Genomic DNA, 16,350 nt, shown 5'->3' with positions numbered 1-16,350 from the left:
TCTCTCTGTTCTGCTGTGCTGGGTCTCTCTTTGTAAATGCTGGTTCTGCATGTTCCATGAAGAGCCTTTATTTCGCCTTCCCTCCTCTCTCCCACTCAGGATTACCCAGGAAACTTGGGTTATCCAAAATGAGATAACCAGTTCACATCAGTTCTCATATTAGGAAAGGCAAGGAACATTAGTCATGGAACTAAAGTGGATCCCATTCTTTGTTACCAACACTTTTCTCACGGTGCTCCTTCTTGGGGATCTGTTTGCTTGCTCTGTGCTCCGTGCACAGAGGTGCCAACTCCCAGCACTTAGTATGTGGCCAACACAGAGGTTCTCATGGGCTGCACTGGATAGTGACTCAGTGTCCTCTGTTTCCTGGAATGTGAGTTTGCTAAGAAATAAGTTAATTGATTAAAACCTTCTTGAGAGCTGGAGGCCAGAGGATCAGGAGTTCAAGACACCTTGTGCTATAGAGTCAGCTCAGGGTCAACTTGGACTACATCAAACCAAATGAAAGAAAAATCTTTCAACTTCTTTTTTGCTTTGAATTATTTGGGGTATATTTTCACTCATCTTGATTCAGAAAACAGAAGTATCTATTGGGGCCAACATAGTCTCATCTAAGAGTACATTAGTCACAGGCATTAGATATTGTTATGAGATATTTGTTAAGAAGCCTTAGAAATCTGGAGGTAAATGACAGAGAGGGCTGAGATGAAGCCCTATGAACCCCATCAAGGTCTCCCTTTTCTTGGGCACCAGATGCTGGGCATACAGGGATCAGGAATGTTGGTCCTTTTAGCTAAGCCTTTCACTAATGTTAGAGTCTTCAGTTTTTCCCCATATCCATTACTACATATGAAGTCCAAGCAAGCAGCCAAAGATAAATCAAATCTGGCTCCGTCCGCTAGGACTTACAGCAGGCCTGTTACTTGGCTGCCCTTTCCCACAACAGTAGCTGTTGAACGTACTATGACACCTTGGTAACACATATATACAATAAGTCCATTTGCCACTGTCTCCCATCTTGCCACCATCCACCTTATACTATGAAACCTGAGTGATGTGGTTCTGATGGGCATTGGGAAACATTTGACAAAGGTCTTATTGGACAAAGATGCTCCTCCAAAGACAGAAAGTTGGGAGAAGCACTGGAGGGATTTGGGAACATTAATTCTTATCACCATAACAAAATAGCACGAGTTTAGAAACAAAGGAATCCTATTCTGTTATTTCTCTAAAAGGCAGTTCACATCAGTTCTCATATTAGGAAAGGCAAGGAACATTAGTCATGGAACTAAAGTGGATCCCATTCTTTGTTCTCTTAAGTCCGATTCCCTATTAGCCTCACAAAAATGTCTCTTTGAACAAGAAAGCAGCAGAAATTATTCTGTAATTTATGAGGAATTAAGAGCTCAAAGGGTGGACTATTACACCATCTGTTTATTTCATTGAACTCAAGAACATGCCGCACAGCCCCAGGACAACAGTGACAAAAACCAGTGTCCCCCTTCTTCATCCCCATGGCCAGACAGGAAAGACGGTCACATGTTATGGCTAGGCGACGCCCTCGGATGACCCCTCTTGTACCTGAAGTTGAGGAGGGACATGAGATCTTCCTTCAGCGAAGGGAGAGAACACACTTCCTTCTGGAAATTCTTCTTTGCTTGAGCAGTTCTTTGTTGTGCAAGCCAGGGATCCCATCGCAACCTATGTTGAGAGGGCAACTTAGTGCCTCATCATTCCCTGCACTTCCAACAAGCCAGAAGAGAAGCACACTGACCTAGATGCTCCGAGTTAGAATAGGGCACCTCCCTGACAGTGCTGGCCACGCAGAGCCCTGCTGACAGGCACATTACATGGCACTGCCCCGGGCCAAACTTCTGCTCTTCCCTCTAGGACATTTTCTGTATTCTTTAGTCAACAGCAAGAAAGGGCGGAATAGCAGCTCAAGCTTGGAAAGAGGCCTGTGGTGTGAATCATGGAGGGGTAGGACTCATGCCTCAGCAATGAGTCAGTGACTTCAGATATAGTTCTGTGTCTGTGTGCATGCCAATTTCTGTGACCTACTAATGTCTGCAAGGACTGTATTCAACTTGCCACTTCAATGACTGAAAACAAAACAAAGAAAATCTGCCACAATTTCTTTCTAAACAGCTAATTTGAATGACACAGTCAAAGCTTTATCTTCCTCATTGAAAAGGCTATAAAGACCACAGAGCATACATTGAGGTTAGATAAAATCCACAGAGTTTATAAGGAAACATGACGCACTGTGTATTAATCAAGTGACTCTATTAAACAGCTCAGAATATTCGAGTGTGGGCCTGCATCAGGCATTGTACAAAGAGTGGGGAATCTAAAAGCTGAACCCATAAATGGGATGTTCTAAATTCATACAGGGTGTAAGGATCACTCGTGAATGCTGGAGTTAGGCCTAATTTTTCCCCACGATTTAGATGGAAGATTCGTTGAGCCAAGATATGAAAGAGAAATCGAAGTTAATTTAATGTGAAAGTTGGGAACAAGATCTGTGGGAAAACCCAATGGGAGCCATCAGAGGCCTTGAGAGAAGGGTGTAGGAGAGCTGCCAGGTTGGAAGGCAGGATGCAGTTTGTGGGCTCAGAGCATGTGGAGACAGGTGGGGCAGGCAGGGGCAGGGCAAGACCACCCAAGCTCATGGTTAGAACGCTCAGATTGTGTTTAGACCAAGTGCAATAAGAATAAGAGTGCCAGGATGTTTTCTTTTTGTTGTTGTTGTCTGGTATTTACTTTAGCTTTAAGACTATTCAAATGTAACATCTAAGAGCTGTTCCTTAAGTAATGAAAGTTTCATGAATCAGGATCTCAAAACCAGGCAGACAGAAATATGTTTTGTGGTCTAAGAACAGAGCAAAATAATAAGCTGATAGAAAACAGTAACTTTTTTAAATATTCTGTTTTATAGAGAGCAGAAAGGAGGCACATAACTGAATGTACCTGGGTGGGCCACAGTGTTCTCTCCCACTGCTGAGTGAATTCTGTACTGTACGTGCTTTAAGATTGGTGATCTGAGCAGGAGCAAACATGTGAGAGTTGTTGCCTACGAGTGTGACATGTGGTTACTGTGCTCCACAAACTGAGGACCTATCACGTGCACCAGGGTATAAGTGTACAGACTCCCACTAGCTTCCCCAGGAACCTCACCATGATTGGCATCTCCACTCCCCAGCTATAGGGTATGTGCCTTAGTTAGAGTTGCTGTGATCAAACACTGGGTCCAAAAGCAACTCGGGGAACAAAGGGTTTTACTTTTTGGCTTTTTGATTGTTTTGTTTTGTTGTTGGTTGTTAGGTTTTTTGTTTGTTTGTTTGTCTCGTTTTCTTTGCCTACCCTTCCATATAACAGTTCATCATCAAAGAGAGTCAGGACAGGAACCTGGAGGCACGAGCTGATGTCCACAGAGGAGTTCAGCTTACTAGCTTGTTCTCCATACCTTTGATCAGCCTACTTTATTATAGAACCCAGGACCACCAGCCCAGGGATGGAGCCACCCACAATGGGCTGGTCCCTCTGTCATCAATTAATCACTAGTTAAGAAAATGTTCTACAGGTTTGCCTACAGCCTGATCTTATGGAGACATTTTCTCAATTGAGGTTCCCTCTTTTCAGATGACACTAGCTCCTGTCAAGTTGACATAAGACCATCCTGCATAGACTTGGGGACAGGACAAGGATTCTGGAGGGGCACATGGAAGAAAATGAATTCCTGGAGCTACAGGGGAAATAGTGGTCTCAGCTCCCTTTGGTCCTTGTCAGCATCATAGATAGATTCTAAGAGGGCTTTGGTGGGTAGAGATGGGAAGAATTTAAAGCAAAGAGCAGGAAATTCTCTAGGAACTTGAGGTGCAGCTCTGCAGGAGAGTTCTTGCTGAGCATGCGTGAAGCACATCTATGTGTGAAGGATTCTATCTTTAACACTGAACTGTTTTAAGAAGGCTTCATGAAAGAGACAGAGAATGCTCTGGGCTCCAATGATACAGCTAATTCCTAATGCAGAGGCGGCTGCATAAGCCCGCAATGCCTCATGAGCTGGTGCTGAGATGCTCCAAACCTCTCAAACGTGCTGGATAGAGAGAAGATACCTTCAGATTAATAGGAAACAGATGGTGAAGGCCTTGAAAACTGGAGAAAGGTGTCATGGCACCACTGAACTTGATCAACTTTGCAACTTGAGATTACGCTGCCTTAGAACGATTAAGACCCAGTTCACCTTGAGTCGGGTCAAAGAGAAGTATGGAACACGCTGTTTGCTTGGTGTCTGTAGGGCCTAAGGTTCTGGGGGCTGGAGCTTAGTGGAAGGATGTGGCCCAACTGGCCACCACATCTGGAAAGACAGGAGAGAAAAAAAACAGGGGACACTTGTGGTGATGTCGGTGTTCCTGGGGTGCCATTGAGGATGGATTACCCTGTCCACTCAGATTTAGCTAGTCTGATCTAACCTTGGCTAAAATGAATTTTTTAAAGTCTCAACCAATACTGCCTACTTCTAAAAGTAAGTACTCAATTAACTAGATTTTTTAGAAATTTCTTTTCTTTTCTTTTTTTTTTAAGAATGTAAGTACACTGTAGCTGTCTTCAGACACTCCAGAAGAGGGCATCAGATCTTGTTACGGATGGTTATGAGCCACCATGTGGTTGCTGGGATTTGAACTCTGGACCTTTGGAAGAGCAGTCGGGTGCTCTTACCCACTGAGTCATCTCACCAGCCCTTTTTAGAAATTTCTTAGTGGGTTGTATGTGACCAGCATAGCTGGATGTCTGTCTCAGATCTTTGATGCAAAGCTTGAATGGTTTCTCTCTTTTCTCTCTTGATCTGTATGGACCCCTAGAGAATGTGACAGCCAGTAGGACTGAAGAGACAGGAGGCCATAGCTGCCACTGCCAAGTCATCAGACTAAGGGAGTCATGGGTTACAAATGAGCTTAATTTAAATAGATGGTGGAGTTAACAAAGGGTGGAAGTCTGTGCTTTGAGTGATTCGGGTTGACCTACTTTCCAGGATTGCAATGACTGTATATTTCCAAATATTGCTTTTATTTTATTTTATTTTTTTAGGAGAATTATAGTACCACTGTGAAGCGCGAAGAAGCTGTGCGTTGGAACTGGACCTCTGATATCCCTTTGGAGTGTGTCACACATTTCATAAGAATAAGGGCTCTGGTAGATGACACCAAGATGTCCCTTCCACAGGGTTCCTGGAGCAACTGGAGTTCCTGGAGAGAAGTTAATGGTAAGAAGTGAAGTGGTTACAAGGGAAGTGACCCCAAGAATAATCAGATTTAGTATAACTCAGGGATCAGTAGTCAACTGGAGGATAGCCGTTCTCTTTGAAACACGTTGAATTGCCACTGGCTTTATTTTTCTTTGGTCAAAATAAAACTAAAAAGTGGTCTTGAAATTCCCCGTGGAGCTCTAGACATCTGAAATTTTACCTCTGAATATCTTCATTGAGATAATTATGTAATTCAGATAATTCTGTATTCATTTTCCAAATATGCAAAACATGTTTACCTTAACGCGGTGTGTGTTTATTTTATATATATATATCTCATACATCATTTGGGAAAGATAAAGGGAATGTTTCTGTCAGGATCTCTTTTGTGATTGTAGCAGCTGTGTGTCAATAAATCTTTATTTATAAAAAACAGATGGCATACTTGACTTAGCTCATGGGCTGTGGTTCTGCAATCCTCAATTTAGAGACAGGGAGTAATATGGGGAGAACAAAGCAGCTTTTCATTATAGTGGTAGAATTGTGGACAAATAACTAACTATCCCTTAATTTTGATCCTTGAACATTGTTGTAGGAACGGCTTAGAGCGGACTTTACCATGCCTTCTCGTGTTCCCTTTGGCCAGAGGCCAGATCTATAACAATAGCATTTCTGTTCTTCATTGTATTACATGAAGCCCTGCCGATATAACAGTTCCTTTGCCAAGCATTGATGCAAATTTATTAACTCTAAGTGGCAGCCTCTTAACCCAGGACTAGTTTAGTGTATACACTGATAATAATAAAATTAAATATACATTCTACAGTTTTAAACAGTAGACATTGGTTTAGTTATCACATTGACACTAAAAAAAAATAGGCTTTACTTCTACCCCCACTTTACAGATACATAAAATGGTATCCAGGGAAAGCTAAGGACCTACACAGGCGATGCACTTCCCAACTCTATCTACTGCTGAGGTAGGCAGTCTGAGTGAGGGGTGAAGATAAACTCAAAGTCAGCTTGGATGGGTTATACAGAGAACTCAAGGATGGCTAAGAATAAACAGATTCCATCTCGGAACACACAAACAACAGTGAGAGAAAGAAAGAAATATGTCATCAACAACACTGGTAAAATTGACTAGACTTCTCAAAGCCATAACTGTAAGATTTATACAGGTATAAAAGGGAATTCTGGCTCCTAGAGGGTTGTTTCTCCACTGTGATCAGTAGAATCATTTAGAGAGCTTACAGACCTTCAGAAGAGCACAGTGAGGTCAGCGATGATAATACCTAGTGGCCTGATAGGAGACCAGCCAGGTTACACCAGGCTGAGAGCTGAGGTGGTGAAGCCTAAGTGGCAGGCGGGGGGGAGGGTCTTCTAGAAGACCACCTAGAGGGAGACACTAAAGAAGGTGGCAGGAGGGAAGAAGTTCCTCTGAGAGTCCTTGGGACTTTGATCTGTCAAAGGTCACACAGAAGGAAAGACTGGAGCAGAAGGAGCTGGGAACTGGGTGAAGAGCAACTCTGGGAAGGCAGAGGGGGTGTCCTGCAGTGTGATGGAGAGAGACATGGCTTTGGAGCTGGGCTGGTTTCATCTTGTTTCAGCAATTTAAGGGAGAGTTCATTTTGGCTTTTTACTTCAGGGGTACAGTCTATGATGGTGGGACAGTTAGGTTGGTTTGGGCTTGCAACAGCTGTTCACACCTCACCTACCATCAGGAAACTGAAATTCTAGTGCTCAGATCACATTCTCCATTTCCTACAGTCCAGGATCCCAGCCAGGGACTGATACCAACCACAGTGACAAAGTCTTCCCATCTTGATTAACCTAATCTACATGATCACTCATAGACTCATCTCCCAGACCCTCAAATTGACAATCATTAAGGTCCTCCCAGGGATTCTGAATCTCCAATGGACAATCATGGAGACCTAAGAGATCTGAATATGCGTTTACTACTGGCAAGTTAAGCAACCTCAGCTCCAAGTCCCTGCCTATCTCGCTCTTGAGAGGTCTTGAGGATGACTTGAGATAAGGAATCCAAACACTTCATGGCACTTTGAGCATGGCGGGAGCCCCACAGAGAGCAGCTACAAACAGTAACTGCATCACGGGGCAGTATGACAAAAGGTACCCCAGAGGGGAGGTTTGGTTTTCCCCTACCAAAAGGTCCAGGAATCACATGGAAGTTTAGGCTGCTATTTTCCCCAGCAGGGAGAATAAAACTGTATTACCTACAGGGAGTGGGAGGGGATGTGTCTTGAAATCTGAGTAATATTCTAACCAAGGCCTTTTTGTCTTTCAGCAAACATTTCCGTTGAACCTGATAAAATATTATTATTTCCCAAAGACAAACTGTTGGAAGAAGGCTCCAATGTCACCATCTGTCTGATGTATGGGCAGAATCTATATAATGTATCCTGTAAGTTGCAAGACCAGCCAATCCATGGAGAACAGCTTGATTCCCACGTGTCGTTATTAAAATTGAATAATGTAGTTTTCCTTAGCGACACAGGGGCAAACATCAATTGTCGAGCCATGAAGGGTCCTAAAAGAACATTTGGTACTGTTCTCTTTGTCTCGAGTAAGTATCAGAGTAGTTGCTCTCAACTTTCCTAATTCTGTGACCATTTAATACCATTCCTCATGTGAGAGTGACCCCAACAATCAAATTATTTTCAATACTTCTTCACAACTGTGATTTTCTATTGCTTTAAATCCTAATGTAAATGTCTGATATGCAGGATATCTGATATGCGACCCCTGCGGGTGTTATGACTCACGGGCTGAGAACCACTGTATCAGAGTGTTAGGTCTCCTTCCTTCTCGTTTGCCAGAAGGCAAAGAAACATGTTCAAATGTGGTTTTAGTTGTCTTTGATTTCACAAGTTTTTCAAAAGGAGGCTTTGAAAATAATATACCCGGCAGCAATACTCCAAGGATATCCTATTTATCCATGACATCTGGTATCAGTTTTATTCCTAGAACCAATAGGTATTAATGGAAAGAGATTTCCGTTTATGACCTGGACCACTGAAAATATATTCTTCTCTGCCTCCACTCAACTGAACTGGAATCTTCCCCTAAATCATGGAGGGAGAAGGGGTGTTGTTGTCAGTCAGATAACTACAGAAAGAGGGTGCACAGAGGTTCAAAGACCTATGATAACCTTATCTCCCGGCTAGGCCTATTGTCTCGGTCATTTCTGTAAATGGCATAGTACTGATGTTGAGAATCCATGAGTATGAGATGCTTCTAGCCGCAATGTAGTTCACCAACAGAGGCCAATGCTGTTCTTAATTGAGTGGCCTGTTTCAGTGGGATGAGAACGTGCTGACTTTTCTGTAGGTCACAAGATGCCTGTGCTAGGTGGTATTCTGTGTGTGCTTTCAAATTTCCATCCATCATATACCTAGACCGTAGGACAGAATCTGAAACATCTCTCACTACTGCTGTGGGAAGTAATTCCAGGCCTGGATGCCTCCACCATCTGAATCCCCTACTCTAGGCTCTGGGAACAGAAGAGACGATACATTTTTGAGGAGCTTTGCCATTCTCATACCATTCTCAGGACTCTCTGCTCCCTACTGTAGAAGTGAATCAGTTCATAGTCTGGGTGATGTACCTGGGCTTTCATGGATGTCACAGAATCAATATGGGACACCAACCCTCTCTTAGACAGACACAGTGCCAGCTGCATGCACAATATTGGCTATTTATCCCTAGGATATCTCAGAATGGGGAGAGGCTAACATGGGGAAGGACCTGAAAAACCTTTCTGGGGCTATTGATCTGCTGCCTTCCATCTTTTGATCCCTTCACTGTTTGGGGGGATTGTGATTTCAGACCCCAGGCAGAACTTCCCTTTGACTTGTCATTCAATGAAAGAGGTTAATTAGATCTTTCATCTTTTCCTTTGTATGGACAGAAGTGCTTGAGGAACCCAAGAATTTTTCCTGTGAAACCCAAGACTTTAAGACTTTGGACTGTTCATGGGAACCTGGGATAGATACGACTTTGGCTTGGCATAAACAAAAATTCCAAAACTACACTTTATGTGAATCGTGAGTTGACTCTGATTACATCATCTACAGGGTCTTCTTTGTTTAATGGTCATGTGACAAGTAATTCATTCTCTCTTAGAGAAGCACACACCCTTAGAGAAGACACACATACTCTTGGGTGTGTCTCCCTTTCTTCTGGGTACATCCTTTCCTTCTACCCATTATAGTTAAACCTATATTAATGTGTCTTTTAAAAAATCTCCAACTCTACTCATATTAAAAAGACATGCGGAACAGTATCTAGACATTTCCGAAAATGTGTGCTGATATTTTAGAACTACCTTCTGGGATCACAAGAAAATTTTTTTTCTGTCTTACAGGGGTATAGAATCTTCTACCTGATGTGCTCTGAAAGAACATGTACAATTACATAAGAATAATAGATTGTCTATCTTTATATTAAAATAGTCTTATCTGTTGATATAACATTCTCCAATTTTTCTAAATTTTTAAGAATATTCAACTAGATTAATTAATGCTAATAGCACCCACAGGGAAATTTCATATACAGAAATTCAATGAAACATTTTCATATTTGGTATCCATTGGGGACAGATCAATGGGTTTATGGTTTTAACATCCCAAGGAATTAGGATGCATCTATGTTGATGGAAATGTTTAAATCCTATCTTTCCTGTCTTGTTTTTTTCCCCACTTTTTAAGGTTCTCTAAGAGATGTGAGGTTTCTAACTACAGAAACTCCTATACCTGGCAAATCACTAAAGACTCACAGGAAACATATAACTTTACTCTCACAGCTGAAAACCTACTAAGGAAAAGAAGTGTCAACATTAATTTTAACCTGACCCATAGAGGTAAGGCAGCAATACCACAGCCCATGATGACCACTAGCATGCCATTATATACAATGAGACCCAGTAAATGTGCTGCAGATACTGGTCTAGTTTACAACCTGAGTGAAGCTAATCTTTGTTCTTCTATTTGTTCACCCTTACCCTCATGGATGCATGCATTTCAAAGCACTTGTTTTGACTGTTGTGATCGTAAAAAGATAAAGATATTATATGACCTAGCACAAGGCAAGGCCTGGGCCAAGTAGTGGGAGTGGGTGGGTAGGGGAACAGAGGTGGGGGGAGGGGTATGGGAAACTTTCGGGATAGCATTTGAAATGTAAATAAAGAAAATAATAATAAAAAAATTTTTAAAAAAGATAAAGATATAAGAATATATTCTATGGGTGTGGTGAGGTGTGGGGAAAGGAGATGTCTCGGTGGGCCAATACCAAGGCATTCTTCTCCCACCCCCCGAGGGGCCAGCCACTGGATGGTATAGCATAAAATAGAGTTTATTTTGTGCATGGGGAGGGGAGTTAAGAGAGTAGTATAGGCAGAGAAAAGCAGAGAGAAGGAGAGAGTAGAGAAGTAGAGGCCGGCCATGACTACATGGAGAGAAGGGGGGAAGGGAAGGGGGAGGGAGGGAGCAATGGAGCAGGAGGCAAGAGAATAAGAGAACAAGAGAGTAAGAGAGTGAGGAGGGGGCAAGAAGCCCCTTTTATAGTGGGCCAGGTCTACCTGTGGGAAGGAGCATACCTGGCTGTTGCCAGGTAACTGTAGGGGTAGAGTCCATGCAGAGTATCAACATTGATCACATCTCAAGCATCAGTGAGCTCTCTAACAAACTTTAAAACTAGTATTGAGACATATACTTATTGCACGGCCTCTCCCAGAATCTCTCTCTCTACTCTTCTACCTAGACTGTCTATTGCTTTCAGTTGTATGTAGGAATATAAATGTGTATTCTCATTTCCTGTTCTTTTAAGGATCTGGGAAGTTTGGATCTAATTGTATAACAAGCCACCTATAGCAATCTAGTAATTACTTTTTATATAATATTATAGAATATTGGCATGATGTGTTTACCCTGGAAACATTGCTGTAATCTCTTCTTTGTACACTATGTAGCACTTGCTGTGAACATACACTATTTGTTCATTCATCTCTTTCAGTGGCTTGCAAGTTGTATCATGTTTTGCTTGGGATAGGGTTTTAATTAATATTAGGAATTTACATGTGCCTGTAGACATACCCATATTTTTTCAGTATGTGCTTAAAATGGAACTGGCAAACACATAGTCTTCCTGAATGCTTATCTCTCAAATCATGTTCCAAAGTAGTTTTCCCAGTTACATGCTCACTCTGTGGCCTTACTTAGTCTCTCTAAAGTTGTAGGCTCACTTTTTATTTTTGCCAGTTGAATTGAGCATAAGACAGTATTTCTTGATGGTTACAAGTTTAAATATCTCTTCCTATACTGGAAACACAACCATTTTCTCTTTTATGATGTGCTGGATCATGTTATTTATTCATTCATTCCTCTACTGGTTGTCACGGTTTTCCCATGGTGAGGGTGTGATTGAACCACTCTTCTTTATAACAAACACCCCATCAGGCTTGGTTCAAGCCTTAGCCCCACTTCCTACCTCTATCCCTTATGTGGGGGTGGGGGTGGGGGAATGACAGGGACAGACGCTGCTGTGACTGTCATCACAGCATGTAGTTTGGCATAAGAGCAGATTGGACTATCCATGCCCAATTTTAGTCAAAAGATTGCCATCTACTGGTCAGATGGCAGCCACAACACTCATTCTGTTTTTGGTTTGACAAAGTTGTCAGTAAACTTTGCCAATAGTTTTTTAATTCTCCACAATTAAGTATCGGGAAGAGCTTAAACATCATGAATGGGTAACTTGGCCCTTCTGGTAAGTGAGACCTCTGTTCATGGGATAAATGCTCCCGATAGTAAATGCACAATTGCATTGAATAACTAAGCTCTGTTAACCCTGTTCCATTTCACTGGTAGAATTTGTATTTAACCAAGTAAGAACTGGTAGTTCAAGCCATGGCGGTGCATGTAAAGCTTTGGCTGTCTGATGCCTGGTCCAAGAATGGTACTTATCAACAAGCAAGGAACTCCCAGTGTTAGCAAGGCCCAACCACTTGGGAAGCTGAGACAGGTGAGCATGAGTTTGACCCTATCCTTTGTAATATAGTGAAACCCTGGAATGAAACAAGGAAGAAAGACCTGGGACAGGAGGTGGAGATCAATGCCCATGCTCCAAATATGAGAATTATACAAACCTGGTGGCAGTTTTCTGCTGTCACACTCTGTACCAAGCACACTTGGAGGTTCTGAACAGCTACGGCTGCATTAGGCTAGCAGAGTCTAAAGGTTCTGAGGGTGAGGGTGTGAAGATTGGACCATGACTTGCTGAACAGCTTGCAAGGCATCCTGTTACAGGAGGCTCCATTTAAAGGCAGGGATGCTGTCCATCACCCTGATGTAGAGAACCAAAATGACATAGAGGTTGTGTGGATGCTGCTTGGAGAGAACCTTACTCATTCCCTCCCTCCCTCCCTCCCTCCCATGTCTGGGTTAATTAGGCCAACCTACCAGTTTTCTTTCTGGGGTATTCTTTTGGCATATGGTTCTGGCATTGGGCATGATATAAGAAGTCTGCTGTTCGTTTTCGTGCTTAGAAGAGCTCTGTGAATGGTCAACCTGGATGTCACAAGGTGAAAGGGGTGTTTGAAACATAGTTTTAAAATCTGTGTTAAGTCCCATATAAACAAGACCATGTCCTGTTCTCCGCTTTCTAGGCAGGAGTTACCCATGCGATGTCTATAGCCCACAGCCATTCTCCATCTTTCCCAGCTGACTCCCAACCAGGGTCTCATTTCCCACACTGTACTTTCCGTTCTAAAAATGTTCAACTGGTTCTTTTGTCTTTTTTCTCCTCCTTTCTATCATTATTATTTAGTTTACCTTTCGTTCTGCACACCATTCTTTGGGCAGAGAGAGGTGGACATTTAGAGTGTAGTCTGATGCTATGTTCATCTCACAGAATTGTCCTTGGCCAGACTTATGGTACCACTCATGTGTTTCCTACTCTGTGATGGGTCATCAATCCCAGCATAAAGGTGCTGGTTACCCCCCCCCCCACACACACACACAGCATTCATACCGCTATTGCATCTAAAAGCATCTTACCACACTGGGTTCACAGTTGGTAAGATTGTTGATGGACTTCCTACCCTCCCACAGCAGTCTGCATAGCTTCTTCCAGAAAGACACCTAGTAGCAGGAAACCTTTTGGTCACCACTGACTCGATTTCTCCATGTCCTGTGACTAATATGTGCTGTAGCTTCAGCAGTAAGGTCTTACCGTCACGTTCTAGTGGGCAGCCAAGAGCGCTGGGAATAACTTGCACTCTTTTAAGAGTCTCTGGGATGCCTCTGGTCAACAATTTAAGGGAATGTGCTGGGTTTCTTTATTTGCCAATGTGTCACCCCTGGGATGAGCATAGTCCCCTGTGTAGGGTAACTCTTTTAAATGAAAAGTTATGCATGCGATGCTTCTAAAATACTTTTCTCTATGGGCTTTCAAACATCCTTAGTGTCTGAATGCCCCCACTTCTCCTCAGCCGTACCTCACCATCTCTTATGTAATCCACCTCTACATTAGCCCTCCTTTCCTTTTTCCTTTTATTAGCTTCAGTTTCTCTGCTGAGAACTATTGTCCTTCTATTCATTTCATCTGTGTGGCTTTCGCTCATGGACTTATTTTAAACTCTCCTGGGGCAGTTCCATCATGTGGGTCATTTGGAAGCAGGCGTTTGTTAATGATCTTTTCCCTTGACAATTAGTGACATTATTATCGAATGTTCTGTATACTGGATTGCTTGGAGGCATTTCCTTGATATTGTGAATATTATTTTAGTTAGACTTCTATTGAATTATAACCTTTCTCTATTGGCAGCCTTCTTTAAAGTTTGACTCTCCTCCACAACCTGACTGATCGTATTTAATTTTAAGAGGCTGTATGTAGTTACTTTTTGTGTTTTAGTTCAGTGATTAATGCACTTAGTATTAATATATAAGGCAACTAGTGAATGAAAGAGATCATATACTTGACACAGTACATGCTGTGAGCAAGCTCAGTATTGTCTGCATTTTCCTAAACATAAGCAAAAAGCATTGATGAATGAATAAATGGTGAAATGAATTGCCTATTTACTGAGCTCTGTGTTTGGATCTGCTTGAGCTCTCTTTTTGTTTCTTGTTCTTTTATTGACAGTTCATCCAAAGGCTCCGCAGGACGTCACCATTAAAACTATAGGTGCTACAAAAGCCAACATGGCTTGGAAGGTTCGCTCCCGTGGAAACGACTACACACTTTTGTGTCAGGTTGAACTCCAATCTGGAGGAGAAGTGATTCGTGTAAGAACATTTGTTCATTTCCTGTTTTTAAAAATTCTTCCATGTGTCTTAGCAAAGAGATGGCAAAATGAGCTTTTTTTTTTTTTTTTTTTTTTTTTTTCAGCTTGGGTGGCACACACTGGTAATCCTACCATTTAGACAGCTTACTTAGGAGATCACAAGTTTAAAGCTATCTTCAGCTACGTAACCAAAATACAAACAACAACATGCCTTATTTCAAACCAAGCATGCTGGTGTAAACCTGTAACTGGAGAGGCAGAGGCAGGAGGATTATTACTATTAGTTGGAGCCCTGCCTGATGCACATAGTGAGTTCTAAGCTAGCCAGGGCTACATTGAAACAAAAGAACAACCCAACAACACATGATAAACCGGCCGATTACTTCAACATTGGTTTATAGTATGGATGATCTGTTGATATTGGGTCCTGCAATTGATCTAAATATTTGGCATGAAAAAAAGTAAGCAAGCAAACAAACAAAACCCAAGGGGGAAATTTTTTTCCCTTGAAAGACCTGGTCTTAATCCAAATTAGAGACTGTAGTATTCGGATTTGGCCTTTCGACACAAAGGCAACTGTAGTCTTTGTTTTTCTTTCACTTTCATGACCCAGGAGCACAATGTTTCTGTCCACATGAGCGCAAACTACCTCTTCAGTGATCTGGATCCAGACACAAAGTACAAGGCTGTTGTGCGCTGTGCAAGTGCCAACCACTTCTGGAAATGGAGTGACTGGACCCAAAAAGAGTTCAGCACGCCCGAGGCTGGTATGTGTGACTTCCTGGCATTGATCTCATGGTGTAAGCCAGAGGATATGGGATGACTTGCTTCAGAGCTTTTATTTGTACCAAATGCTGAGAGGAAAGTGTTAAAGCAGATGCCATACTTTATTTTTTTATTAAACTAATAAAATTTATTTTAAAATATACAACTCAGTATTGACATTTTTAAGTCATCAAAATAATTTATAAAAGTTAATGCCTCTGGAATATATATGATATCTTCTGAAGCTAATAGTAATATGCACTCAACCAGTTTTAAAAATCTATTTGGAACATTAAACATGATAGAAGTAGAAAAAAAAATCTCTTATGAAGTCCTCTATGAAAAGAAATTGTGACAGGTTCCTGATTAGACAGAAACCATTCCCTCTCCAGGAGAGAATACGCAGTTAACTGTGGCTTCATAGAATGAACTGGGTAGTGTTCCTTCTGTTTCTATTTTGTGGAGTAGTTTGAAGAATATTGGTCTTAGATCTTCTTTGAAGGTCTGATAGAATTCTAAACCCATCTGGTCCTGGGCTTTTTGTGCTTGGGAGAATTTTAATGGCTGCTTCTATTTCTTTAGGGGTTATGAGACTGTTTAGATGGTTTCCCTGATCCTGATTTAATTTAGGTGTTTGGTATCTGTCTAGAAAATTTTCCATTTCATCCACATTTTCCAGTTTTGTTGAGTATAGCCTTTTGTAGTAGGATCTGATGTTTTTTTTTTTTTTTTTAATTTCCTCAGTTTCTGTTGTTATGTCTCCCTTTTCATTTCAGATTTTGTTAATTTAGATACTGTCTCTGTGCCCTCTGGTTAGTCTGCCTAAAGGTTCAGATATCTTGTTGATTTTCTCAAAGAACCAGCTCCTGGTTTTGTTGACTCTTTCTATAGTTCTTTTTGTTTCTAATTGGTTGGTTTCAACCCGAGTTTAATTATTTCCTGCAGTCTACTCCTCTTGGGTGTATTTACTTCTTTTTGTTCTAGAGCTTTCAGGTGTGCTGTGAAGCTGCTAGTGTATGCTCGCTCCAGTTTC

The 16,350-nt window shown here is 41.8% G+C and overlaps 1 protein-coding gene across 3 annotated transcripts in view; it reads left to right on the top strand.

The window, feature by feature from the left end:
• The window catches only part of Osmr (oncostatin M receptor), a 58,092-nt gene that overhangs the window by 20,853 nt on the left and 20,889 nt on the right, over positions 1-16,350 (top strand). For all 3 annotated transcript variants that reach the window (XM_021208591.1, XM_021208590.1, XM_029544144.1), the window contains exons 4-9: positions 5,089-5,263; positions 7,557-7,835; positions 9,180-9,315; positions 9,979-10,130; positions 14,411-14,553; positions 15,166-15,319. In XM_021208591.1, coding sequence (XP_021064250.1) covers positions 5,089-5,263; positions 7,557-7,835; positions 9,180-9,315; positions 9,979-10,130; positions 14,411-14,553; positions 15,166-15,319 — 1,039 coding nt within the window. The remainder of the gene's footprint in view (positions 1-5,088; positions 5,264-7,556; positions 7,836-9,179; positions 9,316-9,978; positions 10,131-14,410; positions 14,554-15,165; positions 15,320-16,350) is intronic.

The sequence above is a fragment of the Mus pahari genome, chromosome 11 (genome assembly GCF_900095145.1).
Source record: "Mus pahari chromosome 11, PAHARI_EIJ_v1.1, whole genome shotgun sequence".
NCBI lineage: Eukaryota > Metazoa > Chordata > Mammalia > Rodentia > Muridae > Mus > Mus pahari.
The sequence above is the reverse complement of the archived record's forward strand: the minus strand, read 5'-3'. Positions and strand labels throughout refer to the sequence as shown.